At 41.6% G+C, this 24,148-nt stretch overlaps 2 protein-coding genes across 2 annotated transcripts; one reads left to right on the plus strand and one right to left on the minus strand.

Moving 5' to 3' along the window:
- Positions 1 to 14,588: 14,588 nt before the first annotated feature.
- On the plus strand, positions 14,589 to 18,518 carry LOC141668664 (uncharacterized). Its single transcript, XM_074475635.1, has 6 exons — positions 14,589 to 14,785; positions 14,925 to 14,951; positions 15,076 to 15,198; positions 15,656 to 15,905; positions 16,475 to 16,561; positions 17,348 to 18,518. Exons 1-6 carry the CDS (start codon positions 14,730 to 14,732, stop codon positions 18,302 to 18,304), a joined length of 1,500 nt encoding a protein of 499 aa, XP_074331736.1. The 5' UTR covers positions 14,589 to 14,729; the 3' UTR covers positions 18,305 to 18,518.
- A 202-nt stretch (positions 18,519 to 18,720) lies between these two features.
- On the minus strand, positions 18,721 to 23,916 carry LOC141668667 (protein EXECUTER 1, chloroplastic-like). The gene is made up of 10 exons (XM_074475639.1): positions 23,689 to 23,916; positions 22,923 to 23,029; positions 21,564 to 21,645; positions 20,757 to 21,264; positions 20,545 to 20,676; positions 20,241 to 20,410; positions 19,734 to 19,808; positions 19,434 to 19,520; positions 19,197 to 19,317; positions 18,721 to 19,024 (listed from the first exon to the last, which is right to left on the minus strand). The coding sequence occupies exons 4-9, from the start codon at positions 21,133 to 21,135 to the stop codon at positions 19,210 to 19,212; spliced, it is 951 nt and encodes a 316-aa protein (XP_074331740.1). The 5' UTR covers positions 21,136 to 21,264; positions 21,564 to 21,645; positions 22,923 to 23,029; positions 23,689 to 23,916; the 3' UTR covers positions 18,721 to 19,024; positions 19,197 to 19,209.
- Positions 23,917 to 24,148: the final 232 nt, after the last annotated feature.

Below are 24,148 nucleotides of genomic sequence, written 5' to 3' on the forward strand. Positions count from 1 at the left end.
TTACCAGGCCGGCCCGTATCAAAGGATTTTGTGTGCAACACGGAAAGTGATTTATAGATGACTGAGTTGCTTGTAGATTTCGGGGTCGACACGGGTTATTCCTATAATTACGGGAAGAAATGCGGAGATGCCGCAAGATTGTAGGAAGCGTGTGGAGCCGGTCGAGATTTACGTGATTAATTGGCTGAAGGCCTGACTTTATCGTGGGCTTGGGCTGCACGGGTTGGAGAACCCTAACCCTAGCCTACGTGACTTATTCCCCAAGAACTACATAAGGCTTGATCCCTATAAATAGGGTACGTAGGCACTTGTATGAGACATGAGTCGACACTTGATAGAAAATAACAAACCCTATTCTTTCTTAAGAAGTCAACATACAAGCTCAGTCACCACCATACATAACCTTCCTCCGCCCTTGATCCTTGTTTCACCCATCAACCTCCACAACACTGTTATACGAAATTCTTCCTATAACAATTGACGCTAGAAGGAGGGGAGTTTTCATCTTAGGGAGAAGGATGACCAAAAAAGGCAAACAAGCGGCGACACTAGGAAGCGGGGGCAAGAAGAAGGACCAGAACGAGGTCGAGCACATGCCCCCAGAGAATCAGGCGCCACCTCCACCAATCGCAACCGTGGATGGGCAGGCGGTCATGACGTATCTCGAAGGGCTAGTCGATCAGATGAATGAGATTAACGCCCGGATGTCACGGGTAGAGAGAAGCTCGGGCCGAAACGCCAAGCGTAAGGCATGCCGCCTCAAGATCTCTCAGCGTAGCTGGAAGGGCAAAGGTCCTCAAAAGAGGTTGATCCACGATTTTGATGACGCGGCAACTGAGACCAAGCAGAGGAAAGAGGCATCGCATGAAGAAGAAGACATACCCCAAGGTCATGATGAGCGGGGCAGCCAGATATCTAAGAGATCGGGGCAGAAGCCAGTTTCGTCTGAGGCCAGGTCGACTAGCGTGCTAGACCGTGTGGGTAAAAAGCTAAGAGCATGACCTCAGGCTTAAGTTAGAGAATTGCAAGAAGGAGAAAGAAGAGAAGGAACCCATGGATCAGAGAGGCTCAAAAAGAGAACGTGCAGCGACCCCTCCAGAAAGACGTCAACACACCTCGCCCAGGAGGGAGGAGCGACGTAGGCGCAGAGACAATCATGAAGAGGAGTCGCAAGTGCGAGCTGGAGGAGGGGGACACCGCGAGCAACCTCAAGGCTCACACCATTCGAGTAACGCAGATGGTGACAGAGAAGGAGAAGTTGTTAGAGTAAGAGACCTGAGGAGGATCTTAGATGAGATTGAGCGAGAGAAGAGGGGACCCCCAACCTCGGCTGCCCCTTCTCCATTCACGGCTGTCATCCGATCATCCCCCCTGCCTAGGGTATTTAGGCACAACCCCGACCTTCTATTCAACGGCGAAGCCGACCCGGCGGAATACCTTATACAATTTAACACTGAGATGGAAGTCTATCAGGTGTCAGAGATGACCCGCTGCAGACACTTCGCGGCATCACTCAGAGGTAGTGCCCAACAATGGTTCTCCAAGTTGGGGCCTGCTAGCATAAGGACATGGCGACAATTGGAGGACCTGTTCTTCAGACAATTTCAGTCCACCCTCCACTATTCACCTTTTGTGGCCACGTTAGCCAACATCAAGCAAAGGGAGGGGGAGTCCCTGGCAGAATACTTTCGTCGGTTCAACACCGAAGTTCCCAAGGTGAGGGGAGCCAGTGAGGAGACCATCAAGAATTTCTTAATTGCAGGGTTGAAAGAAGGGTCAAAATTCCGGAAGAGCCTCCAGGCGAGTGAGACGACAACCTTGGTCGAGTTCTATGAGCAAGCTGAACCCTTAAAGAGGGTAGAGAAGTCGATGAGAGAGCTGAAAATCAGCGAGACTTATCGAGATAAGAGAGACCGATCTTCGAGCCCTGATGAGAGGAGAAAGACATATTGGCGTAGCTCAAGCCCCAAAAAGTCTGCCTGAGGTAAAGAGACAAGCAAAGATTCGGGGAGGCCTTATACAAGAAAATGGTAGACACACACCCCTCTGGTAGCCTCTATCGACCACATATATGCTACTTATGTTGGGAAGGGGGTATTCAGGAAGGCATCCCTTCTCACAGACTATAACAAGAGGGACACTTCGAAGTATTGTGCATATCATGAGGCCACGGGGCACGATACAGCTGATTGCAGACAATTGAGGGATGAAATCGAGACGTTGATAAGACAAGGAAAGCTTACATAGTGGGTTGTCAAGGAGGTTCAAAAGCATAGAACTGATTATCATACCCTCCCTCCTCCACCCCCAGAGGACAAAGAAAGGATACCTCGGGCTGGAAGCATTCATATTATTCTAGGCGGGTCTCACATTGGCGGAGACAGCCGGAAGGCGATGGACAGGTATGCTCGAGAGACAAAGGACAAGCCCCTTACCAACGTCAACCATCTGAGGCAAAGGCCCCCGGAGCTCTTTGAAAGGGAGGCCAATGACATCTTGTTTAGGGAGAACGATGCGAAATGGGTGCATTACCCTCCTACAGATGCCCTGGTTATAAAAATGAAGATTGGGACGATGAATGTTCACCGAGCAATGGTGGATACTGGGAGCTCGGCTGATGTTTTGACTTATGATGCCTACAAGAAGCTGGGATTATTGGATAGAAAATTAACCTCGACAGGTGGACACCTATACGGGTTCACGGGAAACTCGATCGGAGTGAAAGGGATAATTCGGCTCCCGGTGACCATAGGAGAAGAGCCCTATGTGGCCACCCAGATCGCTATGTTTACGGTTGTAGATCAGCCTTGTGCCTACAATGTTATAGTGGGCGGACCACTCATAAGGGCAATGAGGATGATGACCTCGATCCATCACATGACGGTAAAATTCGCAACCCCCACGGGGGTAGGCTTCTTGAAGAGTTGTCAATACGAATCAAGGGTCTGCTACAACCAGACACTCAGGGCGGCCGAGTCAGGAAATGTATTAAAGGAAACAGCTGGACCGGGTGAAGGCGATGTCTTTATGGAAGAGGATGAGGGCAGGAAGAGAGTACGTCCTGAGGGACACGAGACTTGTAACCTGATTTCAATCGAGGAATTGCCCAAGAACTATTTCGAGCACATGGGGATTCAGGTGGAACCGCACCCAGGGGCATTGCTAATGAAAACCTCTCAGCCCATCATGTTAATACAAGAAGGGATTGTGGAAGAGGCAAGCGATGAAGAAGAGAGCCCAGAACAAATCGCCGCAAGACTCAGGAAAGGGAAGTGGGCACGCGAAGAAACAACAACCACTATGGATCTGCCCAATGGAATCACTCGCACTGTCACTACGACCTCTGAATGGCTGATAATTCCGGCCCGAGCTCACCAGCCTGAGCCCGAGGATACGGAAGGTTTGAGAATCACGGAAGTGGGAGAGTCTAGTGAGGCTCGAGCAGACTTAGACCCGAGAATGCCCCCAATGGTTGAGAGGGCTGGGGCCGCAGAGGACACAATCCCGATCTTGGTAGACCCAAAAAATCCCTCCAAGGTACTCAGAATATGCTGTAACTGAAGTCCTGACTTGAGGGAGGATCTGGCCCGATTCCTGAGGAGAAATTTAGATGTCTTTGCATGGTCACACTCTGATATGATAGGGATTGACCCGAATGTCATATGCCACCGGCTCAACTTATACCCAAAAAAGAAGGGGGTCAGACAGAAGAGGCAGCCGATTAGTGAAGAGAGGGTGGAGGCAGGACTTTTGAGGGAAACCTTCTACCCCATGTGGCTAGCCAACTCAGTGCTTATCAAGAAACCAAATGGCAAATGGAGGATATGTGTGGACTTCACCGACCTAAACAAAGCTTGCCCGAAGGATAGTTTTCCTCTACCCCGAATCGACCAGCTGGTTGATTCCACGCCCGGGCACGCACTGCTTAGCTTTATGGATGCTTATTCGGGATATAACCAAATCCCCATGTATGGGCCAGATCAGGAGCACACCTCCTTCATTACTGATCGGGGCCTCTACTGTTACATCGGGATGCCCTTCGGGCTCCTTAACGCTGGGGCAACGTATCAAAGGCTGGTGAATAAGATGTTCAAACATCAGTTGGGAAAAACCATGGAGGCCTACGTAGATGATATGCTTGTGAAGTCAAAGGAAGCAAGGATCATGTCGGCCACCTATCAGAAATGTTCCAGATCCTAAGGGAGTACTAGATGAAGCTCAACCCCCAGAAATGTGTGTTTGGGGTCGAATCGGGGAAGTTTTGGGATTTATTGTCAACCATAGAGGCATTGAGGCCAACCCCGCCAAGATACGAGCCCTACTCGAGATGAGATCCCCTAGACGGGTGAAGGATGTTCAAAGCTTAACGGGGCGAGTGGCTGCCTTAAACCGCTTCGTCTCAAAGTCCTCCGATAAATGCCAGGAGTTCTTCAAAGCAATTAAAGGAGTGGGGAGGAATTTTGAATAGACAGAAGAATGTGAGGAAGCCTTTCAGAACATAAAGAAGCATCTCAGCAGCCCTCCAATGTGGTCCAACCCAAGGGCAGGTGAGACTCTGGTCCTATACTTGACCGTCTCTGACTTTGCAGTAAGTGCAGTGTTAGTCCGAGAGGAGGATGATATCCAGCTCCCTGTATATTATGTGAGTAAAAGGATAGCTGAGGCTGAGACTCGGTACACAAGCCTCGAGAAGTTAGCATATGCTCTGATCCTGGCCTCCCGAAAGCTCGGGCCCTATTTTCAGGCGCACGGGATAGAAGTAAGAACCTCCTACCCCTTAGGCAAGTAATGCACAAACCAGAGTCTTCTGGTCGAATGCTGAAGTGGACGATTGAGCTCGGCCAGTTTGAGGTGGATTATAAGCCAATGACCGCAATCTAAGGCCAAGCCCTGGCTGATTTTGTGCTGAAATTTCCTCCGCATCAAGAAGTGGGGCAGGGAGCCCTTGTTGTCATACCTAGTGCAGAGGAGGTCGGGCTGGAAATTCAAAATAGTGCCCCATGGTGGAGCCTATTTGTGGATGGAGCCTCCAATGGGGATGGGGTGAGAGTTGGAATTGAGCTAGTCAGCCCAGAGGCGCACAAGATCAGACGTGCGACCCCTCTGGCCTTTCATGCAACCAACAATGATGCTGAGTATGAGGCCCTGATCAACGGTCTCAAGCTAGCTTTGGAAATGAAGGTGGAGAATTTGAATGTGTTTAGTGACTCCATGATTGTGGTATATCAGATAAACGGGGGGTATCAAGCTAAGGGGCCGAGAACGGAGCTTTACCTGAAGTGCGCGCAGAGGATAATTGCAAGGTTCAATAAGGTGAGGCTGGAACTAATCCCGCGCGGGCAGAATGAAGGCGCAGACGAGCTAGCTAAACTCGGCTCGTGCCGCGAGGCTACCTTACTTGGGGTCGTGCCCCTTGATATACAGAGGCAGCCTAGTGTGCCCGAGCACGAGGTGGGCAGCCTCAGTGCTAACCTCAGCCCTACATGGATGACACCTATCTTAGCCTACATAAAAGAAGGATCACTCCCGGACGAAAAGAATGAGGCAAGAAGAATAAAATACAAGGTAGCCCGCTATGTGATATATGATGGGAACCTATACAGAAGAGGGTTCAGTGTGCCCCTCCTCAAGTGCATAGATGAGGAGGAGTGCAATTATATCCTTAGGGAAGTACACGAGGGCATTTGTGACAATCACTCGGGGGGTAGCTCTCTTGCTCAGAAAAACCTCCGTCAAGGTTACTATTGGCCAACGATGAAAAAAATGCCTTTGAATTCTCTCGGGCCTGTGATAAGTGTCAGCGATATGCCAATTACTATAACAGCCCCGTGGCTCCCCTCACATCCGTCATGAGCCCTTGGCCCTTCGCTATGTGGGGAATTGATCTGATTGGAGAACTCCCGAAGGCCAAGGGAGGAGTCAAGTATGCGGTTGTTGCGGTAGACTACTTCACTAAGTGGGCAGAGACCGAGCCTCTAGCCACTATCACGGCAAAAAAGCTCAAGGAATTTGTGCACAGGACTATTTTGTGTCGCTATGACATCCCTTACAAGTTGATATCTGACAACGGGAAACAGTTCGATAGCAAAGAAATGCGAGAATTTTGTGAGCAGCTGGGGATTAAGAAGAGTTTTGATGTAGTTTGCCACCCCCAAAGCAACGGGCAGACGGAGGCTGTTAATAAAATCATTAAGCACACCTTGAAGGCAAATCTTGAAGAGAAGAAAGGGACATGGCCGGAGGAGCTCGCCCAGGTCCTGTGGTCTTACAACACGACTCCTCGAACTACAACTGGAGAGACCCCTTTCTCTTTGGTGTATGGGTGTGAAGCTATGGTGCCCGTTGAGGTAGGGGCAGGTTCTTTTCGGAGGGACAACTATGACTCAGAGGCAAATGAGGTCAACCATCGGCTCTATTTGGACATGATCGAAGAAACTCGGGAAGATGCTCAGATCAGGATATCAGCATATCAGCAGAGGACAGCTAGGCACTACAACAGTAAGGTTCGAGCCCGGACTTTCAAGGTGGGAGATTTGGTTCTGCGCCGGGTCATGCCAAACACCAAGGTGGTGAGTCACAAAGTCTTTGGGGCAAATTGGGAAGACCCCTACAAGATAAAATCAGTGCTTTGGGAGAGAACCTACCACCTCAATGATATGCAAGATAAGTTGATCCCGAGAGCCTGGAACGCGGAACACCTCTGCAAGTATTATCAGTAATATTATTCTTTTCAGACTTAGTATTATCTTAAAATATTCCTAAGTCTCGGGGGGTAGTGCCATATAGGTGTCTCCCTGAGACCACAAGCATGTACTCCTTTCACTTTCCATTATCTATGAATAAAAGATTGATATCTATTTGTGCCCTTGATATTTTAACTCCTGTTAATAGATTAAAATACCCAGCAGGGGAGCCCATCCCTGGGAGCCCATGCGAGGATAAAACAGCTGTTTTATTAACATGTTAAAATCACAAGTTAAGCCGGGCCCCGACCCGCTTCACAACAAATCTATGGAACGAGCTGGGCCCCGGCCCGCTTGGAAAAATAATGAGAACAAAGCAGATTAAAGATAAAGATAGGGAGAGGTGACCACAATCTAACTTAAAAGTTAAGGATAGCCGCAACGCGAGCCCATATCAAGGCGAGCCGGGCAGACCAGCCCGATGTCATGATATCAAGGCGAGCCGGGAAGACCAGCTCGCTGTCATGCGTACATGGCCCGGGGTCGCATTATGCTAGAAGAATATACATGAACAAGATGCGAGCTCCTAGGCCCGACCCGCTAATGCGAGTACACTTACAATATTTGTGAGTTAGTAATGATGCGAGCCTGCTCGGCTCGCTGTGAAGGTATAATACCCGCCATACGCGGCCAGGGCTATGATAGCTTTTGGTCAGTAGGGGCACGGTAAGTTTACACAAAATAAAGAAAACCAACTAGCACAGTAAAGGCATACGTGGGCACAAAAGACTTGATATTTTATACAAGTAAGTTGTAAATAAGTTATGCCCCAAGACAGAATATTTCAAATACAAACGCGAGGCGAGAAGGGTGCCCGCTTACCCAATCAAAAGTCTAAGTTCCTAAATAAAATTAATCTAAGGGTTATCAGCCTCCGTCTCCTTGCGAGCCTCATCTGCCGCGACCCGGGCCTACTCAGCTGTGAGCTGGGCCTCCTCAGCAATCTGAGTGTCCCGTTCCATCTCCAGCTTTAGCTTCTCAGCATGCCTAGCTGTTCACGCCCAGAGCCGCCCAATCAAAGTCAGGGACCTTACTGATAAAGATTTTCATAAAGTTCCTGGCACCCAGGTTCCTATCATCAGCGAGGGCGGCCTTGCGGCCCGCGGTCAAGGCAGAAACCGACCCCTCCAGCTCGAGCACCCTCTCCTCGAGGCCGTCCTTCTCCTTCTTCCACACTTCCGCAGCCAGATCATGAGCCTCCTTCTGCTCCCTTAAAGCCTTCTCGTGAGCAGCATTCAAATCGAGCATCTTTTGATTATAATTATTCACCAGCGTAACTTTCTCCTGCCCGTGCTCGGCGACCTTGCTATGAAGAGATTTGACCTTAGAGTCTAGCTTTATATTGTTCTGGATGAGGGCTCGCATCTCTCAAGCCTTAGACAGTGCGTCCTGGTTGGCCTCGAGAGAAGAAGAGGACCAATTCTTCACATCCTGGTCGCTGATGTTAGCTTGAGCGAGCCGGCCAAATGTGGCCGCGACCGTGTTGACTAAAGAAGAAGTTGGAAGAGGGGCATCAGATGGAGCAGCCTTCTTTGGGTCAGGCTCGCCAATTTTTCCCTCCTTATGGCCTCTATGCCTTTTCAGCCGAGGAGAAGGCCCTGAGTCCTTGAGATGCTTAGAAAGAGTAGTCATGCAGGCTGGAGGGTTGGCCTGAGAGCGAGCCCTTGTGGTCGCAGCAGCGGGTTGAACTGGGCCCGAGGCCGCAGCTTGCTCAGCTTCTTCCATAAAGGAGATAAGGGAGATGGTCATTTCTGAAAAAGAAAACAATAAAGTGATATATTAGTCACAACGAGATGCAATAAAAAAAAAAGAAAATGCGAGCAGATAAATGCAGAGAATTGAAGTGTAATGAGGAGTGAGATGCATGCAGAAAATATAAATATGCGAGCACACGAGCTCGCACATGCGAGCAGACAGGCTCGCACATGCGGGCCCGACGTTCTTACCCTTTCTGACCCTCTTCTTAGAGTTCTTCTTTTGCGGAGTCAGCCTCACTCCTTCCTTCAAAAACCCACACACGACCAGGTTTGAGGTCGTTATGAGTTTTCGAGTATCCCTGTTTGCCTTAGGAAGATCTAGAAGGTTGTCCGCGTTTATTTTCTCTTGTCCCACAAGGACAGTGCGAGGCGGGGTGGCTGGAGATAAATATAAAATATTTTTTGTTAAAAGAAAGAACTATGGTGAAGGAAAGGAGAGCGACCAGGGAGGACTTACATGGATTATAAAAAAGTGGGTCTGAACCCGGGGCACCTCGTGGACATAAAAGTAGGGGCTCTTCCATTTTCCTACGTTGTTCGGCCCGTTGTGAATGAGGTTTTTCTTGTTGAAGCACGACCAGACAAAGAAGTAGAAATACCCAAAGTCGTTGGGAGAATGCTTCAAATTGAGGAAATAACCCAGCTGCCTCGCGGTTAAAGGAGGGTACCCGCATTTGTGGTACATGATGTACAGTGCGAGGGCGGCCCAGTATCCGCTTGGATTGATTTGAAGGGGTGCGAGCTGGTAGTACTCGTAAACATCTTTGATGAAGGGATGAAGGGGTGAAGAGATTCCTAGCCTTAGTAGGAAAGTGGACAAGACCATGCGAGGCACCCTGCCTCCATTCTCCAGGTGATTGAATCTAGAGCATCTCATATGCGACAGGGGCAAGACAACATGGCCCTCGAGCTGGAACTGCTCGATGTGCTCGGCCAGGTGTTTTTGAGTAAGCGAGGTGGGCAGATCGCGACAAGCGAAAACTTTAACCTCCTCGTTTGCAGTTGAGCTCTCCTCCCCATCAAGAATGATCTGCCTCTTAAAAATAATTTCACCCTCAAGCTTGGGCTGGGCAGGAGGCACATAAGGCTCATGTGAGGCCGCAGGGACATAGTTATAGTTGCAGATCTAATACTGACTAGTGACATCTGCCACCTCCTCGCTCTGAGGGGAGTCATAAGACCAATGCGAGCCGTTTTCTTCACCCTCGAGCCCCAAGATGGGATATTCTGCGGCTACAGGCTCTTTTCCCTTCTTGGTGTCGTAGTATGCACTTTCCAGATCGCTGTCCGTGGACTTTGAGTCAAGGTGAATGGGGTCAAGGTTGTTGGCTGCAGCTTGCCTCAGGCGGGCCGCCCTCTCTTCAACCATTTCTCTTAGAATCTCCTCAGCTCGCTCTTTATCCATGGGAGCGGGCTCGCGGTTTAGCAGCTCCTCCACCCCAAGTGAAACTGGAATGTTGGAGAGGCCCACAGGCCTGTTTCTCCAATCATATATGTTTTTCTCCCTGGTGTAATCTTCACGGTTAGGGTCGAGGTGAATATCCAGCGAGCCGGAGCCAGTTGCTCGCATTGAGTTCTCGACTCTGGCAATGTTCAGGGCCCCTCGAGGGGTGATAGCAGAGCCAGGGGAAATAAGTTGGATGAGACGGCCATAGAGGGAGGTCAGCTCGCGTTGGAAATCCTTTGAGCCTCGCTGCTCAGGTGGATATTGATTTAATGGAGATGGAGTGGCCGAAGAGCGAACCAGGCTGGCACAGGAGCGAGCCGGGCTCGAGGAAGAGCGAGATGATCCATAAGAGTGGGTTGAAGACGCACTCAACATCTGTAAAGGATGGTGAAAATTAGTGTGTGGCCCTAAAAAGAAAATAAAAACAAGTATGGGGTCGCACCTAACTGTCCTCGCATCTCACACGAGATCGCACCTAAGTATCTAAGCGAGCAGACGGGCACGCATCGCATGTTGTGATTGTGTGTGAGCTTGCACCGAACAGGTGGTGTGTGCTCGCATGGTGTATATGAACAAATATGAATGGATATGGAAGATTGAAGATCAAAGGAATACCTGTAAGTGAAATGTAGGATGATCCTGATGAATCCGGTCCCAGAGAATATCGCCGCCGGTAGACGGTTCTTGTGGTGATGATGGTTTTCGCCTTGGTAGATCCTTGAGAAAAATGAGTAGCAATTCGAGAAGTATTTTTGGAAATGTGAAAAATGAAGTGAAGATCTCACATATTTATAGGAGATAGGAGAGAGAAAGGGAGAAGACCATGTGTCATCATCTCAGAGGATGACACGCATCCATATGCCAGATGTCCAACATATGTCATGTGTTCAAACACATGGTCGTTGAAAGGCATGCGAGGTGAGAAATGCGAGGTGGTTTGGTACGACCTCATGGGCTCGCGCTTTCTGGGCCATAAAAAGCTAATGTTGGAAAAATTCCTAGCCTCAAGATGCGACCAGGAATTTTGGGGGTAGTTGTTATGCCCGCTTTCGGTCATGGGCCCTAAACAGGTCCCTATAGGCTCACGACATGCGAGCTGGGCTCACGACATGCGAGTTGGGCTCACGACATGCGAGCTGGGCTCATGATATGCGAGATGGGCTCAGGACATGTGAGTCGGGCTCACATATGCGAGCTGGGCTCACACATGCGAGTTGGGCTCACACATGCGAGCTGGGCTCACATTTGCCATCGGGGCTCTCATATGCGAGCCGGGCTCGGTTGTCCCCACGAGGTGGGCTCAGGTACTTTCAAGCGAGGTGGGCTCAGGTGCCCACATGCGGGTTGGGCTCAGGTGCCCACACGCGGGGCGGGCTCAGGTGCCCACATGTGGGCTGGGCCCATGAGCCCACATCTTATAAAAATAGAGGTAACATTATATTTATTAATTAAAAAGGAAGGCGGTGCGGGCCGAGGTGACCAGGTCGGCCCGCATCAAAGGACTTTGTGTGTAACACGGAAAGAGACTCATAAATGACTGAGTTGCTCGTAGATTTCGGGGCCGACACGGGTTATTCCTACAATTACGGGAAGAAATACGGAGATGCCGCGAGATTGTTGGAAGCGTGTGGAGCCGGTCGAGATTTACGTGACTAATTGGCTGAAGGCCTGAATTTATCGTGGGCTTGGGCTGCACGGGTTGGAGAACCCTAACCCTAGCCTACGTGACTTGTTCCCCAAGAACTACGTAAGGCTTGATCCCTGTAAATAGGGTACGTAGGCACTTGTATGATACATGAGTCGACACTTGATAGAGAATTAAAAACCCTATTCTTTCTTAAGGAGTCAACATACAAGCTCAGCCACCACCATACATAACCTTCCTCCGCCCTCAAACACCGCCCTTAATCCTTGTTTCACCCATCAACCTCCACAACACTGTTATACGAAATTCTCCCTATAACAGGTACCACACATAGTAAACTGGCATTTGCCTGCTATGTCAAAAACATTATAAGATCGTATACAGTTAAAGTAATGATAGAAAATGAATGTAACTGAGTAATGAAATTATAATTAAACGTAGAGATTCACATAATCATTGTTCATAAATCACAACACAAGTCGATTATAATAGTAAGAAACATAAATATCAGCAACAAATTAACTATCCACTAAACATTTACGGAAAAACAAAGCACAAGTTATACTATAGCTTTATATTTCTCAATTGCGCCATTAAACTTCGTTTATACACTACGCGTCTGTTAAGTAATCAGTCACACTAAAACCTTAAGGTAGTAGAGGAAGGTCCGAACATGATTTTATATTTTTTAACAGTGCCTATTGTGAACATAACCATATATAATTAAATTTAATAGAAATCGAAACTGAGACCTAAAATGTGTATCGTCCACGGAGACTTAATTGACTTAATACAGATGTTCACTAAAATAATGCATCAAATTAAGTTTATATATAAATTTCTGCATATTACTATGATGAATTTTGATTAATATACATGTTCAGTAAAATAACAATCACTAAACTAAATACAAATAAGTACATCTAAATAACAATCTACTAAATAATCGCTAAACTGTTCAATTATTAACATGCATATTATTTTAAAGATTCACTAATTACTCTTAAATAATCACTTAATATTTCATCAACAATTTTATTGAATATAATCATTTTATGAAATAAATCACTGTAAAATATTTTAAAACTTAATTCAACACAACTCCTCTAATCCTAGCCTTTTTTGCTTCAATAAAAGGCTAAATATGATTTGTTTTAAGATTAATATGTTAGATTACAGAATAATAATTAAAAAACCCTAGAATTCACTAAAATACAAGCATGCATCATCAAATTAAGTTTATATGTAAATTTATGCATATTTCTGTGATGAATATTGAGATACATACATGTTCGAGTTGATTTTAGTCACAAACTTTGATTTGAAGTTCTTCGTTGCAGAAAATCTCCCGTTTCGGTTGCAAAGTAGTTCCGGTAAACTCGTATTTTAAAGGTATACGAAGAAATAATGTTGAAATTGACTGAGAGATCTCGGGTTTTGATGGTTGAATTTAGTAATAATTTCCGTTGATTTTGTTGGAGACGATGATGGAGGAGTTTTGTGCACGTGTTTTGTGTAATTGATTTTTAATTTTAATTTTACGGGGCAAACATAAAGGGCTTGTCTTAATGGGTTGGGCTGGGTTGTTTTGTCTTAGGATGGGCTAAGTTTCTAATTTTTATTTTAAGGATCTTTCTATTTGAACAACCCTATATATATCCATTATTTTATCATTTAAAATTTATCAATAACATATAGTTACGTAATTCAAAGATCAAAATGAAGTTCAAATAACAACCCATAATTTTATCAATTCTAATATGTATTTATTTTTTCATAATATTTAAGCTAGAATAAATAAGAAGCTTTTTTTTAATTGAGAAATATAAAGATAAAGACAATTTTAAAATTAGGAAAAAAGGGAAATGAAGTAGTAGTTGGGAACAAACAAAAGTGAAGAATGAAAATATGAATGTTAAGATACTAAGATTTACAACTTTGGGCTCATGACCAAAAATGAGGACTGATCTTATTTTTTGCCAAACATGGCAGACAAGAGGGGAGGGGGATTTTGGTCCTGATGAAGTGTATATATGACGGGTCAAACATGCACTAAGATTTACAATTTTGGGCTCATGACCAGAAAGGAGGACTGATCTTATCTTTTGCCAAACATGGCAGACAAGAGGGGAATGGGATTTTGGTCCTAATGAAATATAGATATGACGGGCCAAACATGCACTTTGTTATTTATCTCTGGTTCTTTCTGTTATAAAAATTGGTCGATTTTTCAAAAATCGCCGATAAATCGATCAAAAATATTTGTCCGATTTGACCGATTTCCGATAATCGCCAATAAATCATCCGATTTTTTAAAAATCGTCCGATAAATCGTAAATCGGTACCTCAACCGAATAGTCCCGATTTCCGAAATCTGTAATACTGCTTGTTCTGCTTATATTATTGGTTTTTGTGAAGTATATTCTACGAATATCACTAATTTATTAAAATAGTTAATTTTTTTAAAATTTAATAAGTAGAATGTTTGTAATTTAAAATAATAAACAATAATAAGTAGAATGTGTATATTCTAAAAGGTGAACAAATATTCTCCAAATTAAATATGTTTCGTATAATAAAGTTTTTTGTAACATTTTACATACTGTACATATATTATATTCAAATTTTGAATAAAATAATAATAATCACATAACATGATTAGTAAAATAATAGATTTAAAATGTTTAGTTGCATAACCTTCCATAACATAACAAAACAGTGGTCTTCATATAAGTTAACTCCCCGAATTTATTAAAAAAGAATTAATTCTTACGGGGGTTTTCGGACATCATGATTTCTAAAAATAAATTCCGTATAGGGATTTTTACATAAATAACCAAATTACAGAAAATATTTGTAATAATATATGCAATCACATATGCAAACGTTTCAACTTCATATGTAACTACATATATCTCGTCCGCATTTTTGCGCAAATATGTTTATAAGACTAAAGGGACACAGTCAGGTTACCGTACAGAAATAAAGTAAACTAAAGCCTTGTGTGGTTCTTTAACTGACTTTTGTCTTGTCTTTTCATTTACTTAACTCTTAAGGCCTGTGTTTCATCACTTTGTAATAATAACAATCACTGCTCTTTCTTTAGAAAATTTCCAAGAATAGAATTCAAACTACACATGGGCTTTGTGGGCTTTCTTGATCTTGTGTTGAAATGCTTCCAGCTACTTGCCTGGTAAATTTCTTCAATTTTGCCACTTTTTAATTTGAAAAATGGTTTTTTTTTGTTTATATTTTTGGGTTTTGATTGTAATGATTGTAGTTAACCATGCATGTGGATGCTAATCACATTTTTGTGTTTTGGTTAAATTTAGGCCCTCATTTGCTCTAGGGTACCCTCTGTAAGTATCTTTATGTGTTTGATAAGTTGGTTTTTGCTGTTGATACATTTAGCTTATTTGTGTTCTTGTTGTTGTTCTTGGTAGTGTTAAATGTGTAATTGTGATTGCATTTGGTGTTTGACAGATGTGCTTCGATCCAGGCAATTGAGACAAATTCCAATTTCCACATGAGGAAGTTGGTTGCATATTGGATTTTGTTTTCTTTGATTTCTCTTTTTGAGTATACATTTAGTAAACTCCTTGACTGGTAATCTTATCTTGACTTTATTATTGGCTATACATGTCTTGTAAACACATAAATAAGTGTGAATTATTGGGAATTGTCGTATTTGTAGTCGTACAATAATTGAAATTTTGGTTGTCTTTGTCATAAAGCATGGGTTGATTAGGTTTACCACTGCTAATTATGCTAATTCTATGGTGGAAATTTTTTAACATGCTTAAATATATTCATGATGGTCAAAACCCCTTTGCGTTTATGGAAGCATAGGTTCGATCATTATAGCTTATAGCATGTGCAGCATCGAGTTAAAAAATTTAGCTAGATACATTATGCAAATTTAACTACTTGAAAGGTCAAGTAGTTATTATACATTATTAATATATTATAGGGAATTTAATTCCTAGATCAACCATTACTGAAATTGTTAATAAGAGACCTTGCAACATTTTTCTATTCTCACTGTCCTGTCTCTTTATGCCAGGGTTCCCGTGTGGCCTTACGTAAAGATATTAGCCATCTGCTGGTTAGTGATGCCCGGCTTCAATGGAGCTAGTATTGCCTACAACAATATTGTACGTCCATGCTTATCTATGCAACCACCTCAAATCCTTGTTGACATGGTAAACCAGAAGCAGTATGTTCCTCTTACAAGAGAATCCTTTCTAGAAGAGGCAGAAAAATATGTCAAAGAAAATGGAACTGAGGGTTTGGAGAGACTTTTTGCTAGCAAGGTACATCCTAATCTCCTCATATATGAAAGCTTATGATTTGGAATTATCAATGACAAGTATAAATACCTTTGATTCTCGACACCTCATTGGTTCTGTATTTGATGTGAAAGGAAAGTACATTTAAATCATAAATCTCAATGGTACACAAGTCATGAATCTGTATGGTGTATATCTGCTTAAGCATCTAGGATACTAGACTTGTTCTGCATTCCTTAAGAGAAGGGAAGTAAAATAAAATCATGAATATGTATGGGCTTTTGTTATAAATAATTGGCATCATGGTAGCCAGGTAAATACACCTCTTCCCTTGGTGACAAAATGGTGAGGGATCGATTCTCTATGAATACATGTGTGCGTAAAGTACATAGAATTATCGTGATTGACTTTACTTAAAAAAGGGATGTTTGATGTCAGTGGATGCTTAACTAGGTTTTAACTAGCTGCGTTGTTTTAATTAGGTGTTAGCAGGCCTTTATAATTTTATTAACATTTTTAAGAGTGCTTCCTTATAGTGATAAGAAATTTATCATTTCCTTTTGAATGTCATGTACTGCAACATTATAAAACAGCAAATAATCAGTGAGCCTCCAGTTGCGCAAAAGGATATAAAAGCAGTAGATCATTTGGACAAAAGTACGGCAGCTGCAGAGATCGAGGTCAGTCATTAAGTTTGATCTATGTCTTCTAATCCTCCATTTTTTTAGAAGAAAATATCATGTTTCGAAAAACTTTCTGGCAGAAGAAAATTTTGGACGGAAAATGATTTTACTACAAACTGTCCGGTAGTTAGCTACAGTGTTCAAAATAGTTTTCATTATTATATTTTTTATTATATCTGTATACACATTTGTTTGTCTTGTTTAAGCCGGAGGCATTAATGTTATTAACTTCTCTAGTCCTGGAAGAAGAGGCATATTGGGTTTGTTTTAATATCACTGGAAAATTTCTTCAGGTGTTTGTTTAAGTCTTAGGATTATAGTTATAATACTAATTTATATAACAAAAAATATTTAAATACTTTTATAATGCAATATATACAACTTTCTCAAAGATATACAAAATATATGTTTGAATTTGTTCAAACTAGACGTACAAACAAATGAAACAGGATAAGGCCATTCACAATATTTTGGCACACAAACAATCAAAGATTAATTCATTTCTGCGAAATAATCATTTTATTAGGTGGCTTTTCTATAATTTTTATAACTCTCCTTTTACCTTTAGGTTTCACAAGCAGCTTAAAAACACTGTGAAGTTTAAAGTTTGATTTTTAGAGTTCTTTCATCATCTCTAAAATACATTTACAGAACTTCTGCACTATCTACAATTATCAAGGCAAATTGTTAACTGTACTTGTTTGTTTTTCACTTTTTCTGTTTCCTTTTTTCATCTGCTTTTATTCATAAACCGTTCTTATATTTGCAACATTTTTCTCTCAGGTGACAACAACAGTCGATGCAGATATCAAAGTTAACAATGCTGCATTGCCAGAAAATCTAACAGAGAATGCATTTTTAGTACCTCCTGCTTTTAAGAATGTCCAGAAAGAGTGGACTTGTGCTGTATGTCAAGTAACAACGCAGAGTGAGGCAACTTTAAAATCACATCTTCAAGGGATAAAACACAGGACGAAATGCGAGGAGTTAAAATTAGTAAAGCAGACAGCGGCAAAGAAAGGAGTCTCTACTGGTACCCCGAACAAAGAGAGGAATTGTGCAATCAGTCAGGTAACAACTCAGAGCAAGACAACATGGACTTCACTTCACCAGGAATTCATTGAAGGAAAGCAAACGGAGATAAAAAATAATTCCTCAAGTACCACAATTAAGTCGGAACAACCTAATCACGTTCCGAAGAAAGTGTCATCTGACAGTGGAATAAACAAGGTTAGTTGTGTTAATCAAAATCCAAAGAAATCATCATCTGGAAGTGGACCAAGCTACAAGTTTGGTTGTGATCTATGGCGGGTGAAGTTACAGAGTGAGGCAACACAGAAATCACATCTTCAAGGGACAAAAGACAAGTCAAAATCTGAACAACTAAAAGCAAATGAGACGACAGAGAAAGACAAGATTACCTCGTCCGCAAAGTGTTCAGATAAAAACTCTAGTGGACTAAACCAAAATCCAAGTACAATAGCACGGGTAAATATAGAAGCTAAGGTCGGCAAAGGATTTCACTCGTGCTCTATATGTAAGGTAACATGCACCAGTAAATCTGATATGGCATTTCATCTCCGCGGGAATAGACACTTGTCCGTAATTGAAGATTCAGGCTACGAAAGAGGGGTTCAGTATTGGTGCAATATATGCGATGTGAAATGCTTAAGTGAGCTAGATATGGCCTCTCATCTCAACGGGAAAACGCACGCCTCCAATCTAAATGAATCGGATTAATCTGTCATGCTTGCGAGAATATTGCAGCTCTGAAAATCGCTTCTCTGGTTTTGCTGTTTATGGGTCATCATAGGAATGCCACAAAGTTATATAATATGTATTGGTTCATATCAGCCTGTGATGTATTGGAAAAGAAAGTGGCAATTTGTAAAAGTAAAAAGGCCATGTGCCAATGGTAAAAATTTCACATTTATCGTAAATAAATTGTATTATTTATCGTAAATAAATTGGCAATATTGACAGAATCATTGATGATGCAGTTGTTGAAAGCTGAAAATTACCATAAGATTTTTTTGGCAAAGTTTGAACTTTAAAACAATTTCTTTATAATATAATATGAAAAGTGAGAAATAGAATTCTTTAGTAGAATAATAGAAAAAATATTTTCTCAAATCTTTTCTGTAAATTATTGAAATGTGGCTTATATAGAATTTAAATATTTGGTTTCTGTGCACTCTCTTTCAAGACACAAATTAAATGGTTATCACATAAATATGTAGCTGCTATTCCTCATACTTCATACACTTGTGCAATGCCCCAAAATCAACCACATACATATGCATATCACCCTACAAAATCACCCTACTCAGGTTTGTTGTTCCGGCAGATCTACCACATTAACAAAAATCTCAACATCGTAAATGCAGTCAGAAGCATCGGGCACTTAAGAGCAACAAACGTCGTCTGAACTGCCAAGAAGACAAATGAAGATACTGCAGACTGTGAAAGTAAAACTAAACTTTGTTACACTCGTGCAAAGCATGGGCAACGAGGTTTGCTGAAACATTGTTTGACATAGAAGTATTAAGATATCTGAACTTTCAGTTGCTTATTTTACTTTGAGTGTGCTTCGCTTTGAATTAGGATAGGTTGACAAGTAAAACTGACTTACTTCAAAATCTGGATTAGTGAGATTCATGGAAGCTCTGCAGACTCAGCTGCTGAAAGAACTTCAAGAAATAATGTTTGGGGGCTGAAAAAAGAACTGCAATTGCAAATCCATCTCTGCGACACTGTAAATACATAAATTCAGGTGCACGCTGAGTAATTATTATAGAAATTACAAAATATTAAATAAACTCGTAACAAGATGTTAGTGAAACTTGAGGTTACGAAGAATTGAATGGACCTCTTCCCCAAGAATAATAACATCCACATCGACCAATTTAAAGTTATTAAATCCAGGAAGCCTCCCTTTTCCTTTGTAGCGAGCAACCTGAATTTTCTCAAGAATCAGAATGTAGTCAAAAAATTAAAGAAGACAAGTGAAAGCTCAAAATACCAGATTTCATATGCTGATATTAAATGACATGAAGGACTGCAAATTTCTAAAACTTTTAAAACTAGAATGAGTAATTTAGCAAAAATAAATAAATAGAATGAGTACTATAAAATTGATAGTTTCAAGCTCCTTAATGAAACAACATACAGCTCCAAATCTTTCTTCAAGAAGGATTCCAGGATGAAGCTTATGTTTTTCCCCAACCTTCGCCCTAAACACTACCTGTAGATTAACAAACACTGCTTGTTGATGGACAAAAGATAGCCAAAGAAAGAACTAAAGTGATATACAAATTCCTGAAGAAACAGTCTAATATGAAAAAGAAACACCAGAAACTTAATTTAAAAAATATTGACTGGACTATCATCAAGATTGTGCTCTTATACTGTTCAATACAAGGTCTGTGATGATCACGATCTAGTTCTCTTTGCTACATTTGTTATGTATGTTAGTGTAAGCATCATAGATGTGGGTGCATCAAGTAATCAAAAACACAGACAGGTCTGATCCCTAAAATTACTGAAACACTGAAGAAAAAACATATGGACATCAAAGGAGACGTATAAAAAAAACTATTATACTACAGAAAGAAGACACATACATGGCACTTGATGATTAAACAGAAAAAGATGATAAAGAGGTGTAAAGACTTGCCTGACCAGCTGGCACATCAAAATCACCGGTCAAGTTCACAGCTTCAACGTATTCGCACAACTCAGGCTCTGAAACTTCTTTTGTGCCATCAATCTCGGGCCAAGGACCAAACAATCTCCTCAGTTGAATGACTTCTGAAGCGAGGTAACCATTTGAGCCAATACATAATCCTGTACAGATAGAGAATTCTAGTACTTCAGAGGATGTAAAGTTCCAATCTTAATGAGAAGTACAAAAACACTGTAAAACATTGATATTACAGGTCCTGATACAGAATACAAACAATATTAATAAATTACACTACCATTTAGAGGATCAGATGAAGATGGAACATCAATCCGGTTAAATGTTGTTAGTCGAGATAGAAGCGGTTGCTGATTTTGTGCCCGACGAGAAGTGAAATAAATTTCATGTGATCTTCCTCTTCCATAACCCCCTGTAAAATATGTACAACATGCTAAATACATAATAGTTTCACCAGTAAAATAGTTCAATTTATCAGCAGTAGAAACAAACCTTGGGGTATCCCTCTGACAGCGCAGTCAACAAAATCAAGGGAACTATAGTCTGTAGTACGATAAACTTCAAGGTTATGGTCGTCAGAAACATGTTGGTCCTTTTCCAATTTCAGACAAAAGGAGAAGCATTCTTTTCTCTCCAGTGTTCCTGGTACCCGAAGTACTTTTTTACCAAGATTCCTCGTAACCTTATCTACAATGTCACCAATAGTAAAGACAAAGTGTGCCACAATTTTCTCTTCGAGGGAATCCACCACAAACTCAGTTCCAATGTCACGAGATATGTGTTGACTTGACCGATGTTTTGCTGCAAAGTTCTTCACCGTCTCATCGTCCATATAATTTCCAGTTGCTGCCATGAATTTCATCATCATCATCTCAGCCCACTGATCATGATCGGTTTTACTACCTACTGCTGTCAAGGGAAAGACACCCAGTTCTAGCCGTGTGTGCTCTAAGGTTCCCAAAGAATGGTGACAAGCTTCCTTATGCTTTATACAGATGGCCTATAAAACATAAATATGAGAGTATGTTAATTGTTAAGAAAGATAGTAGATTACAACAAATTGTTACCTGTGAGTTGTGACTACTGCCTAGTTTCTTCACTACTAGTGAAAATCAACAGATATAATTTGCTAAATTTATCCAATTTAATGCCACTTTAAGAGTTTAAGCAAAAAATGGAAGTACGTAATCTAGCTGAAAGCAAGTCTATGATTATGTACTTCGTGATACTCCATTATGTAAGAGTGAGAGCCACTGTAATTGGTGGAAAAGATTGAATAGGAGGTATACCAAAAAGTACCTGCTCCTTGTATTCACCTTGTAAACCAGTTGTGACATATATCTCGAATACTGGGGTTCCCTTTTTGGCTGCTGCAAGCTGCCTAAAACCAAAACACAGTTGCCAACCAAAATCCTTTAACAAAACAGTTAAAGAGTAACTGAAATTGGTACAACAAGAATCTGATAAATACTAACAGGATCAGCTTGTTACAAAATGTACAAGTGCGCGTGAATAATGTGATATGGCCAAGTGTAAGCCGACAAGGGTTTACTCAAATGTCTTATGTATGAACTTTCAAACTAAAGTGAAGTGTAATTCGTTGATTTAACATGTAATGTAGGTGAAATGTTTCTGTAAATTTCCAAGAAGGTCAGATATGACTTGGTATTGTGACTAGCATCATGATTCTTTAATTTTAAATACATTACTGTAGTTAAAATATTAGTATGAAAACGGATCATTGTGAAAGAATGAACATAGAGTAAAACTTCTTGACCATACCAAGGACTATAAATTCTTGCCAAATATCTTCCCTCCTCTGCACTTATATGAATAAGCTGACCATAAGGATGTTTCTTTTCTTCAGAAATCCCAGCCCCCCACCCAACCTGAAAAACGATGTACAAAGCAAAACACGTGCAAGTAAAACCAGAGACAATCGTCGGTGCCAATTTCAACTACTTTCCAATGGTACTACCAAATTACACAGAGAGGCAGGTCTGCGCGTTAAGAAGCTACAGCCAACAAGCCACCCCAGACATTTGAAAGAAGTTAAACGGCAACAATCCGACAAATTAAAGAGTACATAACTATACACCAAATCAACCCCAAGATACAAAACCGACAATTGGGGCTGATAAAAAGGAAATTGCTAATCATGAAAACAGTGCCTTAATCCTTTAATTACATTACGCCATCAAATATAATAAACAGCTAAATTGTTTCTTCAGTCGTAATTACACCTAATTTAACATGATCTTACTCCTTCAATATACATTGTGACATCGTAAAAAAATAACAACTAAATTAGTTCTTCAGACATAAGGTACCACAAACGTTACAAGATCGTATACAGTTGAAGTAACGATAGATAACGAATGTAACAAAGTTATGAAATTACAACTAAAGTGAAGTATACTCCAAACAAACAATTTGACATGTAATGTAGGAGAAACAATTCTGCAATTTTCAAAGAAGGTCAGACAGTGTTACTAAACTCTACAAAAATCCTGTATCGAGGATATGACTTGGTATTGTGACTATCGTCATGACTCTTTAATTTGAATACAGTACTGCAGTTAAAATATTATTATAAAAACGGATCATTGTGGAAGATGAAGGCAGAGAGTAGAAGTGCCACAAAGCTATTGACCATACCAAGGACTATAACTTCTTGCCAAGTATCTTCCCTGCTCTGCACTTATATGAATAAGCTGACCATAAGGATGTTTCTTTTCTTCAGAAATCCCAGCCCACCACCCTACCTGAAAAACGACGTACAAAGCAAAACACGTGTAGTAAGACCAAAGACAATCGTCGGTGCCAATTTAAACTACTGTCCAATGGTACTACCAAGTTACACGGAGAGATAAGTCTGTCCGTTAATAAGCTACAGCAAGCCACCCCGGACATATAAGAAATAAATTAAACGATAACAAATAAACCAATAGAAGAACTAATTGAAGAGCACATAACATTATAACAATACACCAGATCAACCCCAAGATACAAAACCGACAATTGGAGCTGATAAAAAGGAAATTGCTAATCATGAAAACAGTGCCTTAATCCTTTAATTACATTAAGCCATCAAATATAATAAACAGCTAAATTGTTTCTTCAGTCGTAATTACACCTAATTTAACATGATCTTACTCCTTCAATATACATTGTGACATCATAAAAAAAGTAACAACTAAATTAGTTCCTCATACATAAGGTACCACACCTAGTAAACAGGCATTTGCCTGCTATGTCAGAAACGTTATAAGATCGTATACAGTTAAAGTAACGATAGATAACGAATGTAACAGAGTAATGAAATTACAATTAAACGCAGAGATTCACATAATCATTGTTCATAAATCACAACACAAGTGGATTAATATAAAAAAACAACGAGAAATGAGTGGAAAGAACTTACGAGTCCTGAATTAGTATCATCGTGGCGAGTGGAATGATTATGATGATTGTGTAGAAAGTAGAGTGAGATTTGAAGTGGGGAGAGAGAGAGATATATGAACAGGAAGGGGAGGGAGAGAGAGGTGTGTGTGAGAGAGGGAGAGAGAGAGAGAGAGAGAGATGACGGAGAGAGAGATGAGAGAGAGAGAGGGAGAGAGAGAGGGAGGGAGAGAGAGAGAGGGAGAGAGAGAGGGAGGGAGAGAGAGAGATGTACGATTGGTGTGTGTATAGTACTGAGTAGTGTCAGCAGCAACAAGCATGACTACTGATGCTTAACAGAAAATGGGAATGTTTTTTGTTTTGGAGGGAAGGAAGGATCGTCACGGGCCCCGCATTTCATCTACAAATAGAGTTTACTAGTAATATTGGGCATTTTTTATTATTTTATTTATGGGTACAAACAAAACAAGATTTTTTTGACG

The sequence above is a fragment of the Apium graveolens genome, chromosome 6 (genome assembly GCF_009905375.1).
Source record: "Apium graveolens cultivar Ventura chromosome 6, ASM990537v1, whole genome shotgun sequence".
Classification (NCBI taxonomy): Eukaryota; Viridiplantae; Streptophyta; class Magnoliopsida; order Apiales; family Apiaceae; genus Apium; species Apium graveolens.